Genomic DNA, 27,724 nt, shown 5'->3' on the forward strand with positions numbered 1-27,724 from the left:
TGCGTAGGCTCCATTTCTGAGGCCTTTTCCCGTTATAGCTAAAAAGTGAGTGCACTTCTCTGAATAAGTGATAGTGGAAATTTTTTCTAGTATATAACTGGAACATCAAGCCTGGTAACACCTCCAAGCTTTTGTATAGGCCACAACTGTGGACTTCCTCTTGCTATGCAGCAATGTAGCAATCACCGCAGTCAAATAGCCCCAGGCCATCAAGGCTGCGCGCTCAAGAGCCATGCTGCAAGACCAAAGCGATCCGTCTCCTGCAGAGTGATTGGCTCCTGAGTAAGACGATGAGGGTGACAGGGCAAACAGAGTCCCCTAACCTGCCGGAGCCGAACCAGATCGGCAAACCGGCAGCCTCTAGAAGTAAAGGCAAGCTTGAAGGTAGGCATGGGGAAGGGAGGTCTTAGAGAGAGGGAGGAGGGCCAGACCGTGTGTGGGGATGGGGTGGGGGTGTGGGGTAGGAATATAGGGATATCCTGGACCACAGACACGAGTCTCTCCAGCTGGGGAGCAGTTTGTATGACTTCTCCAATGCAGGGCCAGTGGGCAACCTCAGAGCGCAAGTGGCCGATCAATCACCTGGAGCTGAGGGTGATCCGTCTATCTCTACTGCATTTCCAGGGCTGTCTCCATCAGCGAGCTGTCTGGGTGTTCTCGGACAGTGCCACGGCAGTGGCTTATGTCAACTGACAAGGAGTGTGGAGGCTCAGTTGCTATTTTGCTGGGTGGAAAGGCACCTGGTAGCGCTGTCTGCAGCTCACATGGCAGGAGTAGACAACGTCCAGGTGGACTTCCTCAGTCGACAGACCCTGGATCCTGGGGAGTGGTCTCTCTTCCTAGAGAGTGTTCTAGTGCATAGTGCGCCATTGGGGGCGGCCCACGTTCGATCTCATGGCAACTGCGACAAGAAGGCTGATTTGGTTTCATAGTCGTTGGCGTCAGTGCAGGCCTGGACGCTCTGATGCAGTCCTGGCCACAGGAGGATCTTCTCTACGTCTTTCCTTTTTGGCCCAAGATAGGGACGCTTGTTGAGTCGCATAGCAGAGCACGGGGGCCGGTGATCTTGGTGGCCTCCAATTGGCTCAGAAGGCCTTGGTTTGCCGATCTGGTTCGGCTCCGGCAGGTTAGGGGACTCTGTTTGCCCTGTCACCCTCATCGTCTTACTCAGGAGCCAATCACTCTGCAGGAGACGGATCGCTTTGGTCTTGCAGCATGGCTCTTGAGCGCGCAGCCTTGATGGCCTGGGGCTATTTGACTGCGGTGATTGCTACATTGCTGCATAGCAAGAGGAAGTCCACAGTTGTGGCCTATGCAAAAGCTTGGAGGTGTTACCAGGCTTGATGTTCCAGTTATATACTAGAAAAAATTTCCACTATCACTTATTCAGAGAAGTGCACTCACTTTTTAGCTATAACGGGAAAAGGCCTCAGAAATGGAGCCTATGCACGGTCATAGACTGAATTGATCAAATTGATCAGCGTAGTTGTCGCGCTCCTTGCTCCAGTCATCGGCCAACAAAAACCCGTTTATTTAACTTTATTTCTAGAATGCTTAAATGTTATTCTATCATAATAAATTATTAACTTTATATTGTTTAAAACTTAGCTTATGTTCTAAAGCATTTTTATGGGTTTTCTTTTTTATAAATTTTCATGCACAACTCTATATTCACTGAAAACAGTGCTGTAATTGTAACTTAGCTTCACAGTGGTACGGATGCCTCCCACATATGCCAACGCGGCCAGCGTTTCGCGAATCTATCAAAATATGAAGCGTCAGACCCCTAGACAGTGTCAAAGGACTCAACCCCCACTGCATACTGTTGCACACTCCTGCCATCCAGGGCAGCAGTGTAAATGATGGGCCCTGTTGCAGACTCCAGTGGGACAACAACGCAGTTGGGACCTGGCCCACAGCATCACACGAATCGACGCCACCATGAACCTGGAGATATTGCCAGGCCGTTGGAACTGGAATGGCTAACAGGACTCTGATGGAATTTTGAATCTTCTCTTGTCAGGACATCAGGAGGAACACCTTGTTTTGAGCCGTGTGAAAACAGACCCACAGTTACTCCAAATCCTGGGCAGGATTCTTCTGACAAGTCCTCGTATTGAATGGTTGAGATATCTGAGTCAGGCTCTTTAAAGTACTCTCTACTAGGTGAGTCACGAGGTGAGCATCGAGAGGAGTGTCGACTATGCATCAAGATAGTGGTTGATGGTCTGAGGCAGGAGATAACTCCTCTACTGATGTTTATGTTTATTAAAAGTTTTAATCGCACTTCAGTTTTCCAACAGCATGGTGTACAAAATATTGTTTATGTTTATTATGATGATGCATGCATGCATTGAGTGGGTCTGTGCAGACTCCGATGCTTGACATCCAGCAGGAGTGCATGATCTTGGCCTTCATTGATGCTCTGATGCAGCCTCAGGTTGGGCTGAGATGGGCATGGAAGTCTTTAAAGAAGACTGCGTCTGCAGTAGCCCGAAAGCTCTTGTCTGAGCATAGCCCAGATCTCCTCCTAGAGTAGGGGTGTCAAACTCAATCACATAAGGGGCTGAAATCTGAAAAAAGGCTAAGTCACGGGATGGATTTTTAATTAAGATACTTAGGGGTCCTTTTATTAAGGTATGCTAACCGATTTAGCATGTGCTAAATGTGCACCTTAATAAAAGGACCTCTAAGTGACTAGAAGTATAGGGTTACAACTTCTCCAACCCCACACCAGCTCTGTGGTATAAACAAAATAAATAAAAAAGACTTTTCCTCTCTCTGTTAGGTCCTAGTTCACGCTCGCTGTCTAACACCAGCTCTGGCAGGATAAACATTTCAAATCTGACATATTGTAATCACAGAACAGAAAATAAAATTATTTTTTCTATCTTTTGTTGGTCCCAGGCTCTGGTTGTCTTCTGATAACTCGCTTGCCAGGGTCTCCTGCCTTCTTTCTCTGTGCTATCCATCCATCTTCAATCTCTGTCCTCCCCTTCCCTCTCCCGGAGATCTAACATCTTTCCTTTTTTTCATCTCCATTCCCACACCATCCCCAGATCCACCATCTCTCCTTTTCTCAACTACCCTTTCATGCAGCATCTCTCCCTCCTTCCACACAATCCCAGGATCCACCGTCTCTCCCTTTCTCTTCCCAACTACCCTCCTATCCAGTATCTCTATCCCCCCCTCCACATCATCGTGTCCAACTTCTCTCCCTTTCTGTTCCTTCTCTCCCTCTACACCAGGGCCCACCCCCATCCCAAAAGCCTGCATGTTTTCCCCCCTTCTTCTTTCTGGTCTCACCTTCAGATTTGGCCTGTCGTTTTCTACCCTCCCTCCATCCCGGCTTCCTGGTCTCCTCTTCAAAGCAACTTGCTGAGGATCGCCATCCAGCTGAAGCAAACCTCACAGGCTGCCGTCGACCTCGGTAGAATGTTTCCTCTGCCGCGGTCCCGCCTCCTCCTCTGACGTACAGGATCGCGTCAGAGGGAACGTGCTACCGAGGTCGACAGCAGCCGGCGAGGTTCGCTACAACCGGTCAGCGATCCTCAGCAGGCTGCTTTGAAGAGCAGACCAGGCGAAGGCAGATGCGAGTGAAGTGCAGCAGCAGTGGCAGCGGTTCATGCCGGCGGGCCAGATTAAGTATAAAATTGAAAATGTCTGGTGGGTCAACTTTTAATACACCGTGGGCCAGAGTTTGACATGTCTGTCCTAGAGAGACAGTGCCAGTACTGAAAAAGGCACTGGCATGGAAGCACTCTGCTGTACCAGTTGTTGGTGTGACTTCTATGTCGAGGAATGCCTAAGAAGATGGAAGAAGCATGATCCTTGGTGCGTCAACACTTACTGTGCATCGAGGAAGTCAACGCTTGGGAGGGTGCAGTGGTATATCTAAAGGGAAAGAATGTTTGTGCTTCTTAGCTTTCTTACATGCCAAATCTCCCAATGCTCGAGGCATTGATGAAGAGTCTTGCCTTTGTAAGGAGCCTAATTTTTAACACTCTGGACACATTGTCGAAGCACTCAGTACCAATGCCAATGCCAATGACTGAGTCATAGAAGGCTGAGTGTTAGGTTACAAATACCCCACTATGCTCGATGTTGACGTTGTACCAAAAGGTTTTTCAAACTGAAGTTTTCCGGCCTTGAGTGATCTCTTGTTCAGGACCCAGACACACCAATTATGTGGGTCAGAGACTGAAATGGTCCGATTACATTGAGAACATTTCTTAAAGCCATTTGATACCCTCTTTGACATGGAAGAGAAAATGGCCGACGTGAAATCAAAGGGCTTAATGGCCAAGGGAGCTTCAGTAATTATGACGCTAAAAACAATCAACACTTCCTGGGGGGAGGGGGAGGGGGGCAGCAGAGTGGCTCAAGGCTGAAAAATGAAAAATTGACAAAAATGAACTTACGTCAGGTAAAATACTAGAACATGATAAAAACAAACTGAGGAAAATAATGAAAAGTACAGGAAGTACAAAATAAGGCTAAAAATTTGACGTGCTGAACAAGACGACATCCTCTCAGTTCCACAGAAAATGAAGAACTGATGATCCCACAAGCTGACATCAGGTTGGAAGGCACAGGCATGCCAAATATTTAAAGTGATAGTGCACTTAGTAGTGTTCGCAACGGGTTCTGTGGATAACATCACCTACAAGTGAGAATTATTATGCCTGTTTTTTCTCAGAAAACCTTTTATACATGATTTACTTTAAAAAGGTAAACTGATAAGGCAATCAATTAAGAACCCAGATCAATAAATACAGAAATGTAAATAGAATCACAATCTTTTAACAGGATTAGGATACAATCAGAAAACTTCATTATACTGAGGTAGAAAATAGAACCTTCAAATCACATACGAGTACTTTATATATCTAATTTTTTTTTAAGATTATGCCTTTGGTCAATTGTTTAAAAATATTTTCAATAAAAGTGAAATATGGAAAACCACTACTATTTTGCACATATACATCATTTCAGCACCTTTTTTTGTTACTCGAGTAAAGCTTCTTATAAGCTCACTTATAAGTGATAATGAAGTGATAATGAAACCTATTACTAAATACATTTTTAATCCAGTTTCAGAGGACTATGGCAGACATCTATTCATAAAATGGTAACTATAAAAATTATGCACCAAGTTCTAATTAGTAAGTTACAAGATCTACCCCACCTCCCATCCTTTGCATATTTAAACTATGGTTGGTATTGCTTTAAAAACGTCAGATGAGGTGTTTAAGGATATTCAGTGCCAAATACTGATGCTGAATATTACCATTTAATAGACAATATGGTACAAACTTCATCAATATAAAATGAAACTATTATAAGGCTGATATTAATAGGAGTGGGGGGGATGTTGGTTTAAAATGGAACACCAGACCTCAAAATAGGCTTCCCACTGCTCCTTGTTGATTTGAAGTCCTACTTAGGAAAACAGAAACTGTAGCAGAAGGAATGGAACAGGAAATCAGACTCCTCTGAGGTATACCCTAGCCCCAGGCCAACAGTCTCTTTTTTTGGAGGGTGAGCTCAGATTGTAACAGGTATATCTCAGTAACTTCTGGGAAACATTCTGCATCTTCCCATACACACATTGTGTCCATAACCCACATATTCCAGTATAGGTCACTAGCATGCTAGAGCAGTAACCCTAATTTACCAAGGCTGTGAATTAGCCTTGCTAATGCTCATCACACTTTAGTAAAGGGGCTCCTTAGCATCTCAATCATTGCTTCTTTGGACAAGATTTCTGAGGAATGATCATACCTCTGAGCTTTTCCCCAATGCTGCCATTCAGAGAGCTTTCTTTAAGTAAAGTCGCAGAACGCGAAAAGATGTCAGTGGCATGAGGCAGCAAAAGCTGAAGATGTTTGTGCAGCAGTGGCACACTGCTGGAATTCTGAAAACAAAAGGACCAAAATGAATATAGGTAATAAAATTAAAAAAATTAAAAATCAAGATTTGATGACAGTGGAAGGCAAAGAAGTGCTTTCTAATTTATGCAGAACAAAAGAACCTCTTAAAAATTAAGGCATTACTTGTTTGAATACCTTACACTGAAAATTTCATGAAGTATCTTAACAATCTTAACAATTAATTCTTACCTCACTGACAATGTTAATGTGGCAATATGCTAAAAGCTGCTTTTGTAATGAGCACAGAAGCTCATGAAGGTGAGCAGGTTGGCTGTTCTCAGAGGATGACGTCCCAAACAGAAATTTATCACTGTTTTTTTCAAGCTCTCCAAACGCTTGGTCCTTATAAAACAAACAAAAAAGCAAGCAATCTAGTTTTTGTAATCAATATCTATTCCTTCTGGTTTAGCCAAATAAAGTTTCACTTAAGTAGTTACATTTACTAACTTATATTCTTATATTTTAAGGATCACCAATTTTCAATAAATACATAGGTGTATATATACTATATATGTACACATGTCTGTATATACAGTATATAAAAATACCAAAAATCTTTTGACTTAAGTGGAGTATTACTCCAAGTAATTCAGTATTCAAACAACTGGTCGCTGGTCACTTATTTTGTGAGAGTTTTTACATGTATTTTATGTACTTTTATTATGTATGTTTATATTGTGAGCCGCTTTGGGAAAAGCAGGTTATAAACAAAAAACTCCAGTAAAATATAACTATTTCATTTTACAGGTGAGCACAAGAAAATAAAATTTTATACAGAACTGAGAGGAAAAGCCTCTGAGAATCAGAATTTGCACTATAATTGAAGTGCCTGTGTCCAAATCATAGGCAACCCCCCCCCAAACAAGTCCATTGTTCAACCAAAATTTAAATGAACATCTCAACCACCATTAACAAATATAGGGATCCTTTAATTAAGCTCCATTAGGCACTAACCCGCCTAACACAGCTTAAAATGGATTACCAAAGGACATGCTCAGCTATCCTATAGTAACTGCCAAATGTGTGCATGCTAAAAAAAAATTTTTCAGGAAGGAGGGGAGTGGGCATTTCTTTTCTAAATAGCATGTGCTAATGTAGAACTAACCAGATAACACATGAGTCCTTAGGCCCCGATTTTATAAATGCCACCTAAAAGATAGGCACCGAGCAACGCATCACATAGCAACTGTCAATCTCGAGTCAGGTGCTGTTTATAGAATCACACCTAGCGGTGCCTAAATTGGATTTAGATACTGGTAGGCATCAAAACCTTAGGCGCCCCCTAATTAGTGCCAGTATTTAGGTCAAGAAAACCTTGGCATAAGTCCAATTTAGGTGTCCAACACGCAAAACACAATCAAGATCCACCCCTAACCATGCCTATTTTCTGGTAGGTGCTTCAGCCTAGACATCTACCTAGAAGTTTTAGATGCCTAACAAATTAGGTGTCTATCATCTAATTAATTGTTTTTTAATTGAAATTTTCAATTAACGGCACTGATTAAGCCTAACTGAATAATTAAGTTAGGCACTTAAATTTAAACACATTTTATAGAATTAGACCCTTACTGGGTGGCAGTTAAGTGCTCGTGCAGTAATTTTTTTTTAATGGTCATGCACTAATGGCAATATTATCTCATGATCATTAATACAAAAAATTGGCCATGTTGTGGTTATAGTAAAAAAAAAAAAAAAAATGGCCTCAGCACATTAAAAAAAACCTGTGTAAGATCATGCTAAGGCCACATTAGTAAAAGGACCTCATAGATAGATGACCATTGTTTTACTCTGCCAATTCATGGAATAATCAGACCACATTTTACTTGTTAAATGAGCAACAATTTTTCAGATATGTGTTAATTTAAATTTTGTTCCGTGTCCTTTACTGTAGCTTCCTTCTCCCCCCACACAGTAATACTGTAACTTTTCCTTTTGTTCTCCTCTTTGGTTTGTCATATTCAACCCCTGTATCTATGTATGTCCCCCCTGTTCCCCCATTTTATTCTGTAAACCACTTAGATGAATGTTTTGATTTGTAGTATATAAATAAACTTGAATCACACTTACTGTATAAAATCCTAAATTTCTTAAGAGAGTCTTCATTAGAATTTCAGCCAGATGAGTGTCAGGATGGCTGCCTTGGGAGTTATATGGTTGATCCAAAGGACTTCCATAGCCAAGACATAAAGTGGAAGTTTCTATAGCATCAGCAGGTGAACTATAACCAAGTAAGGAAGCCACATGTGTATGATCCTGCAAGCTTGTCAATATAATATCCAACTGCATTCTCTATTTAAAAAAAAACAAAACAACAACAACCCCACAATCAATTCATTGATTTTGTTAATTTATCCCATTCTTTAAAATAGCTCACAATGGGTTGTATAGAACATATACAAATCCATCACACAAACATGATAATCTAGTGTATTATCATGGGAGAGAGAAACAGGTCAACCCAAACCTAGAATGTGACCGGACTTCAAAATATATACACTCAGACCAGCACCTGTGTGTTATGTCCGTCATCCAGCAAATGGAAACAGAAAAGCCATTGCAGCATACTTTCACCCTATAAAAGGTATTATGTAGCATGAGGTCATCACTATTTATGTCTCCAACGGATGGATAACAGGCTAACTATGCAGCTCTTGAATTGGTCAATAAAATAGATCCCGAGTGATGTGAAAATCTGAAGTTCAGTTGAGCTTTGATGTACCTGTTAATGTCTGGACTTATCCAAAAGAGAGATTATATATTGACCCAAACAAAGCTGGGACTCCCTACCCCAGTACCACTCCTTCAACTACAGATTTTATTTTCCCCAAGCAGGACTTCAAATCAACAAGGAGTAGTGAGAAACCTATTTTCAGGCCTGGAGCTCCCATTTACAGAGAAGAGAATATTGTGCTGAAGTAAAGGAGCAACTCAGAAGTCTCAGTGATTCATCCTCTTCTTTTCCCTAAATGAAATTTCAAAAACTTTTCTACTCAAAAAGAAAATCTTGCGACACTCCACAAGTGTGGGGGGCTGAGTCTTTTTATTATTATTTTTTTTAATAAGATTTACAATAATTAACCAAGAATTAACTCTTGTTCAGAAAAAAAAGGATAATAGTCTATAACAAATTAAAACAAGGATACTTACATTTACTTAAGAAATGAAAAAGATCAATTATCCTTCTAAAGTCCACAAAAACAGAAGCAGGATCCAAGAATAAAATAAAGCAGACTATTCCTCTATCAGGTAACTATTAAAAGCAAACAAAGTTGACTAGAATGCTGCAAGAATGACCAAATCATAAACTATGTTCTAGTTATTACTCCCCTCAAGACGTCTAGAAGATATAAAAGCTGTCACTGATTCCCAATAATTTGAGTCTCCCTGTAGGAGGGACCTTCTAAACAATTGGCACTAGATTCATTGAAAGATTTCCTAGCCAATACCACTTAGATCTGTGGCCAGTGGGAGAGGCCTTTCTTAGTGGTGGACCCAGATTTGATTTGTTTTCTATAGGGGAAATTTGTTTCTCCTTTCTATTCGTTGTTTGTTCAGAATGGAATCTGAATTCTGTCATTATGATGTTTGGGAATCTCAAGCTAATTAAGTCAACTGTTTTTTTGGGGATGCACATGGAAGTTTTCCTTTTTCCTATAATTTTGTCTCAAAACTTCTCTGAATTACAAGCTTCCATTTTCTACAGAGATACCTTACTAGCATTGGGTAGGTTGTGTTCTCAATCTGAATAATGCCATCTTTTCTTGCTAATGTATTTTCTTTTCTTATGCATCATTGTCTCTTTCTTACTTCATTTTATAGATAATATAGGACTAAATCTGAATTGGCATTTTGGCATGCTCACCAAGATCTCATGTGTAGGAATGATGATGCACACACAAGGCTCAGAGTGGGATGAGGCGACCTAAATGGATAGTCTCTCCCCCTTTTATTGAGAATCATAGCTCCATTAATTACTAAGCTAATGCTCTACAAGGTTATAATTTCATAATGCATTTACAGTGAGGATTAGACCAAGGCAATACATTGTTTACATATTTTATGTGATTCACAAAGTTACTATCTCACGTGACATAAGAATACATAATAACAGTTACAATAAAGTGATTCCCAATGTGTACATTTCTGATATGTCTCAAATCTTACTATAGCTTACTATGCACAACTATTATTATGTTATTTGTTAAGGTGATTTTTTCAATAGTTATCACTGTCGAGTTTCAAATCTTACTATAGCATGTGACAGTCTAAAGGTTATAATGCATACTCCTTAAGCTTTCTTGATTAGCCTTAAGTCAAGGCCTGCTCCGGCAAAGTCTGATTGTTGCCATGTGTCTTGCCGAGATGGACGGGCGAGAGGCCACCAAGTGGCAAAGATGGAGGAGAGCTTCCAGACGTTCGGGAGGGAGGAACGCTCTGAGTTGGGTAGTATCCAGAACAGCTCCGATGAAGGGAAGAGTCTGGGAGGGTTGTAGATGGGATTTCAGAAAGTTTATCTTGAACCCCAGATGTTGTAGTAGCCAAATCGTCTTCTGGGTCGCGAGGACGACTCCCTGAGACGTGGAATCCTTGATGAGCCAGTCGTCCAGGTAGGGGAACACCTGGAGGCCATGGTTCCTGAGCGCTGCGGCCACCACTACCAGGCACTTGGTGAAGACTCTGTGTGACGAGGCCAGGCCGAAGGGAAGCACTCGGTATTGAAGATGAAGATGTCCCACCCTGAATCTGAGGTATTGACGTGAGGCCGGATGAATGGAAATGTGAGTGTAGGCCTCCTTGAGATCCAGAGAGCATAACCAGTCGTTCTGCTCGAGGAGGGGATACAGGGATGCCAGGGTCAACATGCAAAACTTATCTTTGACCAGAAACTTGTTGAGGGCCCTGAGATCTAATATGGGGCGCAGATCGCCCGTCTTCTTCGGAACAAGGAAGTACCGGGAGTAAAAACCCTTGTTCTGTTGGGCCAAAGGAACCGGCTCAACAGCCCCCAGCTGTAATAGGGCCTGAGCTTCCTGAAGAAGAAGGGTGGTCTGGGTCAAGTTGGAAGGATACTCTCTTGGAGGATGTTCCGGAGGAGCTTGATGGAATTGAAGAGAGTATCCCTCCTTGACGATGGAAAGGACCCAGAGGTCGGAGGTAATCGTCGTCCATCGGTGGTAAAAGTGATGGAGACGACCTCCAATCGGTGGCAACACTGAAAACGGCAGAACGACAGAAGTTATGCCCTCTTTGAGACAGTCAAAAGGGCTGAGGGGCCTTAGGGACAGCAGACGGTTGTGGCTTCTGTTGTTGCCTTTGAGGGTGCTGTCTCTTAACAGGCTGACGGATGGGCGGTGCCTGTTTGGTGGGCAATGCTGCTGGTAGGTTAATGGTGGTCGTGATGGACAAGGCAGAACAGGCTTGGGCTTCGGACGGAGGATGGACTGGAAAGACTTCTTGTGGTCCGAAAGCTTCTTGGTCGCCGCCTCGATGGACTCATCGAAGAGGTCGGTACTCACGTATGGGACATTAGCAAACCTGTCCTGAAGATTGGGGTCCATGTCGATGGTTCTGAGCCATGCCAGTCGGCGCATGGCCACCGAACATGCTGTGGCCCGAGCCGAGAGCTCAAATGCATCGTAGGAGGACTGTATCATCTGCAAGCGGAGCTGGGATAGTGAAGCCAGAACCTCCTGGTACTCAAACTGTGCTGCAGGGTCCAGATAGGGCATGAACTTCTGGAGGACAGACAGGAAAAATTTGAAATATGTGGTGAAGTGGAAGTTGTAATTCAGAACTCTGGAGGCCATCATTGAGTTCTGGTAAATTCTCTTGCCGAACTGGTCCATAGTCTTGCCCTCCCTGCCAGGTGGAACGGTGGCGTAGACCTGGGAGGGGTGAGACCGCTTCAGTGAGGACTCCACCAAGAGGGATTGGTGGGAGAGTTGAGAACCGTCAAACCCTTTGTGGTGTTCTGTGCAGTACCTGGCATCCAATTTGCCCGGCACAGCGGGAATGGAATAAGGTGTTTCGAGGCACTGCACAAAGGTCTGATCCAGTAGCTTATGTAGAGGAAAGCTTGAGGGATTCAGCAGGTGGTTGAGGGAGATGCATCGTCTCCAGATACTCTTTTGAAAATTTGGAACCTGTGTCCAGTTGGATGTCCATATCAGGAGCCATCTGCCGGAGGAACGAGGAAAACGATAGCTGGTCCGCCAGAACAGGGCCTCGAGAAGGACTCGAGGACGTCGAGGCCTCTGGATCCAATGAGGACGGGGATCGCGATGATGAGATGGATCCCAGTGAGTCCTCGAGCTCCGGTAACGGAGGCGGAAAGTAGCCGGTGTGGAATACTGCATAAACGGCTGTTTTCGATGAGGCGAGGCATGTCTGGACGAGTGCCTTGATGAATGCCTTGATCGATGATGCGAGTCATTTCTGGATGTCGGTCTTGAAGAACGAGGCAAGTGTGTCTTCGCTGAGGCCCCCAGGTAGTGGATGGGGCTGGAGGCCATTGAACGAAGCAGGGGTGGATGGCTGGAATCACCCCAAGGCAGCCACAGAGGCTCGAGCCCCTGCATCGGGTGGATCCAACGGAGGCACTCGCAAAGACTCTACTCCTTGCATCAAGTGGATAGGTTCCAATGGAGGCACTCGCAAAGACTCTGCTCCTTGCATCGAGTGAATCGGTTCCAATGGAGGCATGGGCAAAGACTCTGCTCCTTGCGATGCATGCACCGATGCCAGACCAGACACTCGCAGAGACTCTGCTCCCTGTAGAGAGTGTGTGTATCGCTGAGGCACTAGAGGTGGCTCGACCTTGCGGGAGGCCTCCGCGTGCCCATGCTGGATTTGAGAGAGAAGCTTAGGGCCTTCAAGGTCTGGAATGAAGCCGGCAAGGATGGATCCGCATCAGCAATGGGACCACCTGCTCGGGCTTCGCGTTCTTTAGGGGCAGTGTGTGAGTGCTTGGGCTTGGAAGCCTTGGGCACTTTTAGTACTACCGGTGGAATAGGCTGCTGTGCTATCTGACCTGAGGCGACCGAGGAAGGCATCACAGCGGGCGCTGGAGTCGGAGCCGTCACGAACGATGCAGGCTTGATGAGACTCGGCGCCACAGAGGTGGAAGGCTGAGGAGCAGTGGAAGAAGTTGAAGGTGAGGGGCCCTTAGATGAAGACTGCTCCGTCGAGGACTTCATGCTGAACAGCAACTCCCACAAGATGCAGCGGCGCTTGAAAACACGTGCGGTTAGTGTGGAGCAAGGCCGGCACGATTTCGGAAGATGTTGAGGCCCGAGACACCAAATACAGCGTCGATGAGGGTCCGTTAGTAAAATTGCGCACTGGCACTTGGCACACTTTTTAAAACCGGTGATAGGCCGGGACATAGGCCGGAAAAGCTCCGCCACAAGATCGAAGCCACGGGGCTGCGGCCACGTGGCCTGCCCAGTCAAACAGATGGAAGAAATTTTTTTTTTTTTTAAACAAGAAAGAACGACGAAAATCAGCGATGAAGAGAAAAATAACCCAAAACCACGGACTTTAGAAGGCACAAGTGAAAAAACTTCATGCAGAGAGTCGAAGACGGACTTCTCAGCTCCGCGGAAAAGTAAGAACTGAGGAGACGCGCTCTGGTCTGGGCAGGAAGGCACTCGCGCATGCGCGGTGCGGGCGACTCGAAACTTCCAGTTCCTTCAAGCAAAAATGCAATAATTTTGTCTTATTGATTTTGGTAAGGAACTGTTGTTCTTCTCCAAATGTTCTCAGCACAATGTGTTCACAGCTCCCAGTTTCCGTGATAGTTAGGTAAATTCTATGGCAAAATTTCTAAAATGTTGTAGCAAAATGACCAAACATTTGTATAATTTTGTAATATTTTGCATATTCCCACATTTTCATTTATGAAACCCATACATGCCCATGTATAACTTGCAGAAAAGAAGCATACATGTAAAAAAATGTTTTGCTTTACCTATAACCTTCTATTCCCCACTGACAAAAATGTGGCACTTATGGAATGGCTGGTATGTCTGTCTAAGCCCAGTAAGCCAGAGCAGTCCACTGCCTGAGCCCCCTCCCATGCTGTCAGAGCAGCGAAGATTCGGCAGCACTCCTGGCACATGCTCAGTTTTCACAAACCTGCCCTGAACTCCTGCTTTAAACAATTTTCCCACCTCCTGTGTTAGCTGAGCCAAGGTAATTTTGAATACTGGCAGTATGTCAGTTGAGTTTTCCTCTCTGCTCAGCCCTCACTGCTGCTGTGAATCATGCAATCAGAAGTTGCCCCAGGTGGTAAAGGACAACAAAAACACCCAATGTACTGCTACTCACCTCCTCCTCCTCACCATCACCACTTCTCAGCACAAGAAGCAGGGGAATCAGCTAAGGAAGAGATCACTTAAGTACAATACAGGGAAACTTCTAAAATTCCATAATCTGGCTTGATCCCAGATCTCCTATGATATGAAGGGAATCAATCAATTCCACAAAAAGCCCTTCCCACAGAAAACCAGGGGCCTTGAATAGAATAAACCTAACTGCTACAAATTCTGTAATATTCTTTGAACATTAACTTGAAAACTAGGTTAAAAACCCACATTAAATTATATAGGAAAATTACCCAAAATTTACCTGTCCTTTTGATAGACTTTCCCATCTATCAGGACCTTGAGGTAGAAGAGAATGCAATAATTCCATTCTCTCTCTTAGTGGCGGTAGTAGCATTGTTGCTCCAACAGAAAGAGTCTCAATTACAACCTGATAGAAAGTAAACATGGAAAATACAGTTAATTATTTTGCTTTTACTTTAGTCTATCCAGCTCAGTGGTTCTTAACTCAGTCCTCTGAACACTCTAGCCAGACAGGTTTTCAGGATGCTCACAGTAAATATACATGAGATAAATATACACACAGTGCATTCATTGTATGCAAATTTATCTCATGTATATTTAATTGTGGAGATCCTGAAAACTTAACAAATAACTGGTTGAGTGTGTCCTCCCCTAAGGACTGAGTTGAGAACTCTTGATATACAGTAGTTTACTTTTAGAATGGGCAGTAACTACCTAAAGGATAAAATTACAAAATGCAATGCACATGTTCTCAGACAGTGAAACATACTTTTAAAATCAAAAATCAAAATTTTATTCTTTCCTTACAAGCCACCATGGTCTTAAAGAGCTCATAATCAAATTCTATATGATTTTTTTTTCTCTGCCAGTCAAAGTACTCTGCACTACATTGGTTCCCTATCTTCTGCCACATCCAGTCCAAGCTTCTCATACAGATATCTTTACTCTGCAGCTCTCCATTAATTATTTTTTCCTGCATCGCCCTGTGTACCTCCTGCTGAACCCTGTTCATCAAATAAGTTATCTGTGTTCTCTTCTTTCATCAACAAATCCAGACCTCTTGTTTTCTACCTTGCATCACATGCCTGAAACAACCTTTCTGAATTGGTGCAATTGGTCCATTTCCCAGTCACAGTCAAATCACAACTAAATATCCACTTTTTCAATTGCTAACCTGCCTTTCCTTATCACTCCCATGATGTTTATGACACAGCTTAAGTTCACCACGGCCACATAGTGGTCTACACAGGATGCCTCCATGTGTGTTAGCAGGCTGGTGATCTTTATCTATAATAATATTTCTAATATGGTAATAAATCTTGATATTTATGGATAGATATGGATGTTTAACTATGGTACTAGATAATACTAGTAGTAGTCATTACATTACCTAACAGCAGTTAGTTTGCTCTATTTCACTTCCAAAAAAAAGTTTCAATTACAATTACAGACTACTACAGATTCCACTTTGACCAGCTATCTATTAATGGATGAAAACAAGGTGGAAAAAATGCTGGCCTAATATTCTGACCACATCAGTAGACATATTTGAGCCTCACTGTTCACTTATTCTTACTATTAGTCTGACAACTAGATTGTAAGCTCCACCAGAACAGGGATTCTCTTTTATGCACTTGCACAGTGCTTTCTACATCTTGTAGCACTATATAAATGTTTAGTATAGTAGAATTGCCTAGTGAAAATATTTTGGCTCAAATTGTCTGTAAACTAATTCTCTCTAAAAGGGCCCTCTCCTGGGCCACTGCCAAGGAGAGCAGTGATATCATTACTAGGGCTGCTAAATCAGAAGGCAAGAATGACTGTTAGCAGCTCTATGGCCACTTCAACTAGCTGACTCTCTTAAATACTTAGGTGTGACTTTCAACCAACAAGTAACCTTTGAGAAACATATCTCCAACACTGTTTCTATTCCCTTTGCACCTCATGCACCACTATCCTATGTTCCTTGGTTTCTTCCTGCCTGGATTATAACATTCTATTTTCAGGTCTTCCTAAAGTGTTCTTAAGCGTCTTCAGACCATTCAAAAAGTTACAATCTGTCTCTTTACTCGGGCTCATAGGATGGACCATGTATCTCCCCCCTTAGCTAATCACCATTGGCTACCTATTTCTTTCAGAGATCAATTTAAGATTATTACATTAGCACACAAAGTTCCCTCCTATCTTTCTGCCCTCATCTGCCTCATGTACCTTCTAGGCCACAGGTGTCAAACTCAAGGTCCATGGGGCAAATTCGGTTCACCTGGCCGTTTTATGCGGCCCGCAGTGTGATGCAGCGTTTTCATTGCCGCCCCGGTGTTATCTTCTGGTTGGCTCCCTCCTCCTCACTGCCACGGGTGGCAGCTCTTTTGCGCATCCTGCGCCTGAATCAGAATCCTTCTCTATGATGTCATAGAGGGAATGTTTCCAGATGAGGCGCGTAATGCATGAGGAGCCACCGCCCGCGGCTTTGTGCACACTGCGGCAGTGAGGAGGAGGGAGCTGGCCAGAAGATAACACCGGGGACAGCAATAAAAACACTGCATTGCACCGCAGGCCACATAAAACGGCCAGGTGGAAGCCGGCCAGAAGATAAGACAACTGGCGGAGGGAGACACTTAGTTGAGGCACAGCATAGAGGGAGGGAAACCAACAAAGGTAGGGGGAATGATTTTATTTTCAATTTAGTGATTGAATTGTGTTAATTTTGAGAATTTACATCTGCTGTCTATATTTTGCACTGTTCTGGAAGAAATGCATTTGTTTCTTTTTCTCTGGGGTTGTACTGCACGCAGAGTCTTGAATCTTAGGGTTTCGTTTGTATATATTAGTACGTTTAATTTTTGGCCCTGTATTTGCATAGGGGTTATCTGTGTTCTGGTAGGAATGAATGTTGAGAAGCATACAGTATGCTTTGGGTAGTTTAATTTTGTGGTTAACCATTGAGTGTTGTTAATAAGATTATTGTGTGTGTGTGTGTTTCGGCCCCTTAATATAACTAAGTTTGACACTCCTGCTCTAGGCTCTCTGCTCAACCACCGTATAACACCATCCCTCTGGAATGCACTCCTTTTAGAAGTACTATCTCTGGTTCTGTGCTCTACTGAAGATACATTGGTTTACTCTGACCTTTCGATTTGTACGGTCATCCTGACTGATCCTTGTGGCCTGTACTGGTCCCAGTAACTTATCTCTTTCACTGCTCCTCTCTCTTTTATCCTTTCCTGTCCAGAACTGTATTTCTTTTACATTTCTTATTCTCATATTAGACAACTATTGGAAAGCTGCTCTGATTTGTTTTGAAGGGAGAGATATCAAATGTTAATAAACTAAACAAGGATTACCCCACCCCCTTCCCACCAACTATCTCAGGCTCAGTCCTGAAAAACATATAGTGATATGAGTCACTAATCATTTGTTAATACCCATCATTGCCCTTCATATTGATAGTGTCGCTAGTTCACCCAGGAATCACTATATACACTGGGTGTTGCATTTGACCTTCAGTTTGCCCTCGCTCCTCCATTGCTGTCAGTGGTTAAGTCCTCTTTCTTAGCTCTTTGTCAAATTAGGTCTAAATTTAGCGGCTCTCACCATATTGGTCCATGACTTGGTCATCAGCAATATTGAATACTATAATTCACTCTATAATGGACTTCCACAAAGTTCTCAAGAGAAAATTTTAGGTTATTCAGAATACAGCTATTTGTTTATTGCAGCATTTCTCAGCTCGGTCCTAGAGTACCACCCTTGCCAGTCTGGTTTTCAGGATATCCACAATGAATATACATGAAAGAAATTTGCATACAATGGAGGAAGTTTATACAAATCAAGTTTAAGCATATTCATTGTGGATATCCTGATTGACAAGGGGATACTCCAGGACCGAGATGAGAAACACTGGTTCATTGTACTTTCTTGGTCCTTTTGAATATGTCACCCCATCCCTTATAAGCGAACACTGGCATCTGCTAGCTTTTCAGGGAAAATTTTAAATTCTTGTTCTTACTTTTAAGATTTTTAAAATCACGCCAGCCTGAATCTCTATTTCTCCCTCATTCCTTATATTCTTACATGGGCCCTTTGCTTTTAGGAAAACAAACATTTTCCACATTTCCATCTCTGTTTAGGACTCATTTTGATGCTACATGTGCCAGCACCTTCTACTTCCTAGCTTCTCACCTCTGAGATTCCATACCTAAACATCTTTCATCAGGAAGATTTCACTTCATCAGTTTAAGGCATGCATTAAAGCCTACTTTTTCTCTGCAGCTTATAGAGGTTGATTGATTGCTGCTTTGGCTGCATGAAACTTCCTCGGCGTTTCTCTTTCTTTTATTTTCTACCTTGTACAAATTATATTCATTTGTTAACTGCTCTAAGAAGTATATTGAAAAGTAGTATAAAAAGAATTGTAAAAAAGCAATAATATCATTTAACTCCATGACAGGTGACTATGACCATCATCAGAAACAGCAACATGCAGACATCTGAGTGCTCTGTAATCGCATAAAATGGACATTTGCAGAAGGAGTAGGTTGCTCTCTTCAAGGTAAGATAGCGTACAAAACCTCCTTGAACAGAAGTTCATTATTGAGCACTTCCTATCTAATTCAAAACTGACAAAAAAAATGGACAGTTTTGGAAAAGTGCTCTTCAATTGTTGTGTATCTTAATTTTGCTTTTGTATGAACTAACTGAATAAACAATGAAGGAGAAAATGTTATTTCTTCACAGTCCTCATTATGAAATGGATAAATCAAATGTTTATGAGACAAATTCTGTGAAATCTGACATTAATGGAAATAAAGATCAGCGTTCTGAACTATATATATCTGAAAAGCCAAACAAGTTCCATTTTACATTATGAAACGGTGATTTAAAAATTCTATTTACGTACTACCGCATGCCTCATATCGTGCCTTATTACATAACAAGGAATAAGTATTAGCAATGTATCTGTTTTTCTGAGAACTGAAGTTAGAAAATAAGAATATATTACCTCTTGGATTTCATCTGGCACAGAAGAATCCATTAGCCTAAATAGTAAGTTTCGAAGCGGACCAGCCTGCCTTCCCAGAATACTAGTAGCTACTCCTCCAGCTAATGCAAGAGCAAGATGATTAGAAAGCAATTTCAGGCATAGCTTGAGGAAATTATGATGCTCTCTGTAAAAGAAATAAAGATGCCCACTATCAGTCTTATCAATTACGAGAGTTATGGTTTAGATACCAACAGCAATCTAACTCACATACTGCAATTTATTTTTTCAAACAACCTAAGAAGGAAGATGTTATTTTGCAAGGCCAGTTAAGGTCTAAACAATGGTTTCCAACATGTGGCCCCCAAACAGCTGGCTGAAATGCTCTTCAAATCCTGTGTGTTAATTTCAATCTTGCCCACTTGATATAGTAATTGCAAACAATCTCTTAAGTATGTTACTCAGGTGTCTCATTTATGGAATTTGCTACTGTTGACAATTCAGAAATAAAATGAATCACAAAACTAGCTTTCTGTTTTCTCTCCTTAGGAATTGGACTTAAAGTACTGAAAATGTCTACTATAGAATCAGAAATGTTATTGTTGACAAATTCTAGAACAGTATTCAACATAAGAACATAAGAAACGCCTTCGCCGGATCAGACCTAGGTCCATCTAGTCCGGCGATCCGCACATGCGGAGGCCCAGTTAGGTGCTCCTTATTGAAGACCCGGATTTCCCGTATCCCCCGATGTGATTTGCAAGAAGGTGTGAATCCAACTTGCGCTTGAAACCCAGAACAGTAGTCTCTGCCACAACCTCCTCTGGGAGAGCATTCCAAGCACCCACCACTCATTGTGTGAAACAGAACTTTCTTACATTTGTCCTGAACCTGCTGCCGCTCAGTTTCAGGCTATGACCTCTTGTCCGTGTCACATCTGAAAATGTCAGTAAAGCTGTTTCCTGGTCAATTTTATCAAATCCTTTTAATATTTTAAAAGTCTCTATCAAATCTCCTCGCAGTCTTCAAAAAGTGTAATTGCTTACACTGTAATGAGGGTTTCTCTGTGGACAGCAGTAACCTTTAGCCCCACAACTGGTGGCATTAGCATTGATGAGTTAGTTGGGCCTGCTCTCCTAAAGATCAAAAACAAGGTAACTGAGCTTGCGTGGGTGTTTCCACCTTTCACACCATCACCTTCTTTTTGGTTCATGTTGTAACATGCTTGCACAAGTTTTGTATTTGGAGTCGGATGACAGCGGCTACCTTGGGAGACCCTTGATAAAGCGTAAAAACATGTCGGGTTTGGCTCCCAGGTTGGCAAACGCAGAGATAAGTACACAGTATTATAAATAAGTAAATCAAAAGAGAATGGCACATAGCACTTTAAACGCACACTGAAATATATTTAAAATTATTTATGCTTCAAATATTTACGAATGCGAAATAGCCAATGATGAAGGTTACCACGTAATTCTCCCCGCAGGCGCAAACGGTAAAGCGGTGGAGTGGTGGGACTGAGGCTTCCACATACAGTTATTGAAGAATTTTTAAAGAGGTTTTGAATATCTAGTCCTTGTTTGGTGGATCAACCTTGAAACAGGCAGGTGAGTAAGTGTTGCTGTTTGTAGGATATTGCTGTCCAATGAGAACCCTCATTACAGGATAAGTAAGATGTCTCTATGGACAAGCAAGATCACTAGTCACAGAAATGGTGATCTTATAGCAAGATATAAACAGGATGGAGTTGGTCTACAGAGCAGCTTCTAAAATATTCAGTGATCTTCATCAAAGTATATGGGGACAGATTTGATGATCTCAATATATACACTTTAGAAGACAGGAGGGAGAGGAGAAATAAGATAGATAAATTTAAATATCTGCATGGTATAAATGCACAAGAGAGTTTTTTTAATTGACTGGAAAACTGGAATGAGGGGGCATAGGATAAAGGAAATCGTGAGAGGAATCAAGATGGCGTCAGCGTAGGACGCATTTGAAGAGGCTCCTGCACTACAGGCAATTTACTCTACTAGTAATCATACTTTTTTCTCCTGTTTCGAAATGCCTAAACACAGGGGCAAACAGAGGAGTGATCTTCTTGCCTCCTCTGCTACTTCAATTTTGCGCCAAACAGCTATATAAACTCATGCTGTACCTGTTGGACGAGGCAAATTTGCAGACCGAGGAGGGCAAACGTCGGACTTAGATGGCGAGGTATTGCTGAGCCCTGCTGGTCCTGGAGCTCCACTGCATCCCGGGATGTTGTCAGTGCAACAGGAAGCGTCAGAGCTGCTATCTCTGTCAGGGATGTTGGTTTCACCCCTGACCCCGGAGGCAATACAATCTCACCCGAGTTTACAATAGTCGGTGTTAGCGATTGGAGGAACCGGCTCCCAGAGGACAACGGATGGCAGAAATGATATACAAGACTCTCCAAATTTTATTTCATCAGGCTCTTCTTTTTTCTACCTCTTAGCCTTTGGTGAAGCCTGCTATAGTTGACATGGAAGCGTTATGGGGAGCTATTGAAAGCCTACATCAGGTATGCTCCTACTTTATTTCCTCAGCACATAACTCAGCAAGACAGCTTAAATCTTGTGAGGAAAAGATTCAGAACAGTCTATTAGAATAGACCAAATAGAGAAATCAGTCTCAGATATAAAAATTTTCCTCTAATCATCAATTGAAAGATAAAAATTTGTTGATAAGAAAAATAAAAAATTTTGAGAACACTAATAGAAATTTAAACCTGAGGCCGATTGCAATCTGGACACTGGAAAATTAATCTCCGAAAGATTTATTTCAGTTATTTCTAACAGTTCTAAAGTATCCTGAGACAAATTTTCCACCATTACAGAAGTTACATTATCTAAATCTACTTAAAAAAGAGAAAGATAAAGAGACAATACAATCTGGTGACCTGAATCTTAGAATCATCACAAACTGAAATTTCAGCAAGGGCTACTTTATTAGTGACTTTTGTCTTCATGCAGAATAAAGAAGCCATTCTTCGCCTATTCTATAGGACTGAGAATGTTGAATTCTATGGTCACAAGATAGCAATATTTCCTGATGTTTCAAAAGACACAGTCTAGGCGGAAAAAGATTTTGACTTATCGTCAATCAGTGTTAAGTTTAGGAGCTACCTTTTGACTTTGTTTTCCCTGTAAATGCTGTATTTATCAGGCAAATAGATATGTGTTTTATGAACCAGATCAACTACAATATTTCTTGGAAGGCAAGGCTACTTCAAAATCACCAGATGCAACCATGACACCCCTTAACCAGGTTTAGAGTATTTAAGCCAACAGATCTCTGCTTTTTCCTTTTTCGATTTTTCCTTATTTGAACTTCCCTTGAAAGTGTATGAATATTCTCCACCTAGTATTCTGGACTGTGCTCATAGAAATATAAATAGAAAGAGTGAAAAGGGATTTTTTCTTTTTCCCCCTCCCTTATTTTCCTTTTATATTATTTCTTTGTAATGTAAATTGTATTTCCTTTTCAATGTTATCTTCTTTGATATGAAATAAAATATAAATAAATAAAAAGAAAGGACATTGCACTCGAAGATACAGCTTAACTCAGGAGCTCCTGCTGGGCTACTGAATTTTTGCAAGTGCTTTGCTCTCCACATATGATAAAACTCAAAATTGAGCTCCTACAAGCAGTCAAGACTATGTCTACAAGAAAGAAGTTGGACATATTCTGGTACAGGCTGGTGATAACAGAGGGCTGAATCAGGAGGTTCAGTTTCAGATAGGAGAAAGATGATGCCGCAGCCTTCTGACTCAGAAGAGGAACAAACATTAAATCAGCTTTCTGATCATGAGGAAATCACAAAACAAACAGTGCAAACCTAGTTCCAGGATTTGAGGTCTGAGATGGCTGGAGTTCGACAAGATTTCTAGGCTACTTTAACAGATATTAAAGCAGAAGTAAGCATTTTGGGGAATCGCATGTCAGCAATGGCAGAGAAAATGAAAGCAACGATGATTTTGGTACACCGCAATGCCTCATTGCTGAAAGAAATCAAAGTTACTTACCTTACTTACCTTTCATCAGCAGAGACTATATTTACCTATGCAGATGATATTCTCATTTTATTAGAAGTTGATCCTGAGCTTAACAACCTGGTCCCTAGTATAGACTGCTGCATTTCTAAATTTCAACTGTGGGCTTTGTCTATTCAAATGAAACTGAACACTGCCACAACCAAATTGCTTTGGATTAGGCCAAGATTAGAAAACCTCCCTTCCTCTGTCACATTGAAAACAGGTATCTCACTACATAATGATTTTTCATCTAGAGCCCTGGGTGTCATCTTGGACTCATCACTTACATTTCATGAACAGATAAATTATTTGACAAAAAAGTGGTTTTTTAGTCTGCGCATGTTGAGAAAGGTCAGATCACTACTCCATCAAAAATATTTCTCAGTGTTGGTACAATTCACTGTGCTTTCTCAGCTAGATTATTTTAACTCAGTTTATCTGGGCATTAAGCAGAGCAGTTTAAAACGACTTCAGTTAATACAGAATACTGCAGCTAAGCTCATTTTTGGGAAATGAAAATATGATCATGTTTCCCCTTTGTTGATAAAGCTTCATTGGCTCCCAGTTCGCTTTAGGATCCAGTTTACCATATTTTTCGCTCCATAAGACGCACCCTAAATTTAGAGGAGGAAAACAAGAAAAAAACATTCTGAACCAAATTCTCCCTGCCAGGCTTTGCACACTCATTGCCAGGCTCTGCACCCTGTCTCCCCTCTCTGCCAGGCTCTGCACTCTGTCCCCCCTCTGCTGGTATGATGGGACAGGGCACAGGGCGGGCAGGGATAGGGCACAGATATCAAGGCAGATGACTTTTTAAAATATTCAATGTCACCTCAGTAACAACTATAGAAAAATAGACAAACATAGGGCAAAATATAGACAGCAGATATAAATTCTCCAAACTGACACATTTTGATCACTAAATTGATAAACTTTCTCCACATGAAGACTGCTACTCAGGTGGAGAAAGCTTCATCTAAAGCCAGACAAATCATAGGTTGCAAACTCCTGCGTATGCAACCTATGATTTGTCTGGCTTTAGATGAAGCTTTCTCCACCTGAGTAGCAGTCTTCATGTCCTCACTGATTATTACCCCTAAGTCTCGTTCTGCTGAGATCCTAGAGAGAACTGTAGCAGAACGAGACTTAGGGGTAATAATCAGTGAGGACATGAAGACTGCTACTCAGGTGGAGAAAGCTTCATCTAAAGCCAGACAAATCATAGGTTGCATACGCAGGAGTTTCGTTAGCCGTAAACCCGAAGTCATAATGCCATTGTATAGGTCCATGGTGAGACCCCATCTGGAGTACTGTGTACAATTCTGGAGACCACATTACCGCAAAGATGTGCTGAGACTTGAATCGGTCCAGCGAATGGCCACACGGATGGTCACAGGGCTCAGGGATCTCCTATATGAGGAACGGCTGAATAAATTGCAGCTCTACTCCCTGGAGGAACGCAGGGAGAGGGGGGACATGATCGAAACATTCAAATACCTCACGCGCCGTATCGAGGTGGGGGAGGATATCTTCTTCTTCAAGGAACCCACGTCAACACGAGGGCATCCATGGAAAATCAGGGGAGGGACATTGCATGACGACACCAGGAAATACTTCTTCACCGAGAGGGTGGTGGATCAATGAAATGGTCTTCCGATACAGGTGATTGAGGCCAGCAGTGTGCCTGATTTTAAAGCTAAATGGGATCGAACGGTGGGTTCTCTTCGCAAAGGGAGGTAGGGGAGGGTCATTGGTGTGGGCAGACTTGATGGGCCTTGGCCCTTATCTGCCGTCACTTTCTATGTTTCTATGTTTCTAAATTGAAAATAAAATAATTTTTCCTACCTTTGTTGTCTGGTGATTTCTTTCTTTCCTCAGGCCCAACAATTGTCCCTTCTTCCCTCCCTCCTATGTTCCCCTCACTGCCTTAGTCATCTTCCCCCCACCAAACTCAGGCCCAATTGTCACTTTCTCCCTCCCTCCTATGTTCCCCTTACTGTCTTTGTCATCTTCCCCCCTTCAACTCAGGCCCAATTGTCCCTTCCTCCCTCCCTCCTATGTTCCCCTCACTGAATTCCAGCCTGTCCTCTTCCGCCCCCCCCCAAGCCTGCCCGCCCATGTGCTGGTTTTAATTGCCTCCCGCTACTGCCGCTGTGAGAACACGTCCACGAAGCAGCAGCAGTCGGGGGGGGGGGGGAGAACTCCTGTCTAAACACCGAGAGTGGCCCGAGAGCGAGGGATGAGTAGGAACCCAGCGACACTTCACTCCCTACAGCGGCTTTTCCCCCACTACGAAGAAAAATTGCTGGGAAGGGCCAGGCGTCGCCGGCCCAGAAGCCTTACCCCCGATGTCGACGAAGAAGCAGCAGCAGCGGATGGGGTGGGACTCCTGGCTCAGCGCAGCACCCAGAATAGAAGGAGTTGCTAGAAAGGGCCAGGCGGGTGCAATGATTGCACACCGTCGGCCCAGAAGCCTTCTCACCGACGTCAGAATTGACGTCAGGAGTAAGGCTTCTGGGCTGGCAGCATACAATCGCTGCACCCGCCTGGCCTTTCCTTTCTTCTACACTCAGCTGCAGTGAAAAGCCAGCAGCGGCAGCGGCGGGTGAGGGGCGAGCAGTGGTGGCGACCTAAATAAGGTAAAAGGGGGGGAAGATTGGGACGCACCCTTTTTTCCACCCACTTTTTTGGGTGGAAAAAGTGCATCTTATGGAGCAAAAAATACGGTAAATGCATATGCATAATCTTCAAGCTTCTCTATGGAATATTTGATCCTTTTGTCCCCTTATGTTGGAATACCCTTAGACTTTGCCATTTGAGAAACACACAAAGATATAAGTTAGCCTTCCCTTCCTTTAAGGGAAAGCCGGAAAGCTCAGTTGATCTTTTGTTTTCAAGTTTGTAGAGATCTGGAATGAACTTCCTAACTCCATTAAGCTTTTAGGCCAGCTGCAATTATTTCATAAATTCCTGAAAACTTTGTTATTCTCACAATTTTTAAATGGTTTAACTACAGTCTCAATGAAATGATAGTATAGTTATTTTTCTTATGCTTTAGTTTTTAATTAGTTCTTCATTCTCCTATGTTTTCTGCTAGGTACTCTAGTCTTAATTACATGTGAACCGAGTTGAGCTCCACTGGGAGATGACCCTGTATATAAACCAAAGATTAGATTAGATTAGATGTCATTCACGAATCCCGGTACAGACAGTGCAAAAGTATACTGTCACTTTTAAAATGAAAAAATCTCAAATGAGTGCTTTCCCACCTGCTGCTGGCTCACGGGGCCATCAGTTCAGTTACAGAACTAAGAAGTCAAATAGGGGAGGTGAGCAGGTTGTGAGAATATCTGCCTGCTGTCCTCGGAAAACACCTGCTACAGGTAAGCAACTTTACTTTATCCAAGAACAAGCAGGACTCCCTAGCTGCCAGGCTCATGTCGCTGAGAAAAGGGTTGTTATTAATTATCCTGAGCCTGATAAAAACAACAGGGTTGAAGGGAAGCTGGCTGCTACCATATTCGCGGGAGCCAGTAAAGAAGCCGCTCAGGCCGAGAAGCAGCACCAAATCGCACTGCTGCTCGTGCAGCTCAGATGAAGAAATTGGATCACGCAGCCGGTTAGCAGCAGGGCAGGAGTTTGGAAAGCTTGCTCCTGCCCGCTGCACCTCCACCAGGGAATGGCAGAGATATGAAGATAGGGTAGGGGGGGACAACAGGTCAGAGCCTAGGAGGGAGAATGCAGAGTCTGACAGAGGAAGGAAGGGTGCTGGGTGCAGAGCCTGACAGGGGAGGGGAGGAAGGAAGGGTGCTGGGTACAGTGCCTAACAGGGGAGGGATGGAGGGAAGGGGGCTGGGTACAGAGCTTGGCAGGGAGGGGGCTGAGTGCAGAGCCTGACAGGGCAGGACACTTGAATATTAAGCCGCCCGACATATTCGAGTCAACCATTTTTCTTCCTTTTGGGGGGGAAAAAGGGAGTCTAGACTTATATTCAGATCAACTTATTCAAGTATATACGGTAAGTGAAAAATACATTTAGTAGAACTGCGGCCAACTAGAACTTTCTAGTTAAAAAGGTCCGTACCGAGGGCTCCGTCGGTGACGTCACCCATGCGTAAAGAATATGCTGCCTGCTTGTCCTGGGATAAATACATTTAGTAGAACTGTTTGACCAAACAGATTATCCCTTCTAGAATGAATGTCCAGGCAATAGTAGGATGTGAAGGTATGAATTGAGGACCAGGTGGTTGCTTTACGGATGTCTTCAATGGGAGTAGTACGCAGATGAGCTACTGATGTTGCCACTGCTTGTACTTAATGTGCATCAGTCCAGTCCGAGCATAGCAAAAGGAGATGGTTCTCTTGGTGATAGGAGCTCCTAGTCTGTTAGGATTGAATAATCGA

General features: G+C 42.8%; 1 protein-coding gene across 4 annotated transcripts in view; it reads right to left on the bottom strand.

Annotated features, from left to right (window-relative positions):
* Nucleotides 1–27,724, bottom strand: part of HERC1 (HECT and RLD domain containing E3 ubiquitin protein ligase family member 1) — a 423,490-nt gene that overhangs the window by 324,468 nt on the left and 71,298 nt on the right. For all 4 annotated transcript variants that reach the window (XM_033919754.1, XM_033919753.1, XM_033919752.1 and 1 more), the window contains exons 12-16: nucleotides 19,284–19,449; nucleotides 14,562–14,687; nucleotides 8,001–8,222; nucleotides 6,123–6,275; nucleotides 5,785–5,917 (exon numbers count right to left, since the gene is read on the bottom strand). In XM_033919754.1, coding sequence (XP_033775645.1) covers nucleotides 5,785–5,917; nucleotides 6,123–6,275; nucleotides 8,001–8,222; nucleotides 14,562–14,687; nucleotides 19,284–19,449 — 800 coding nt within the window. The remainder of the gene's footprint in view (nucleotides 1–5,784; nucleotides 5,918–6,122; nucleotides 6,276–8,000; nucleotides 8,223–14,561; nucleotides 14,688–19,283; nucleotides 19,450–27,724) is intronic.

Source organism: Geotrypetes seraphini, chromosome 14 (assembly GCF_902459505.1).
Source record: "Geotrypetes seraphini chromosome 14, aGeoSer1.1, whole genome shotgun sequence".
In the NCBI taxonomy this organism is placed as follows: Eukaryota; Metazoa; Chordata; class Amphibia; order Gymnophiona; family Dermophiidae; genus Geotrypetes; species Geotrypetes seraphini.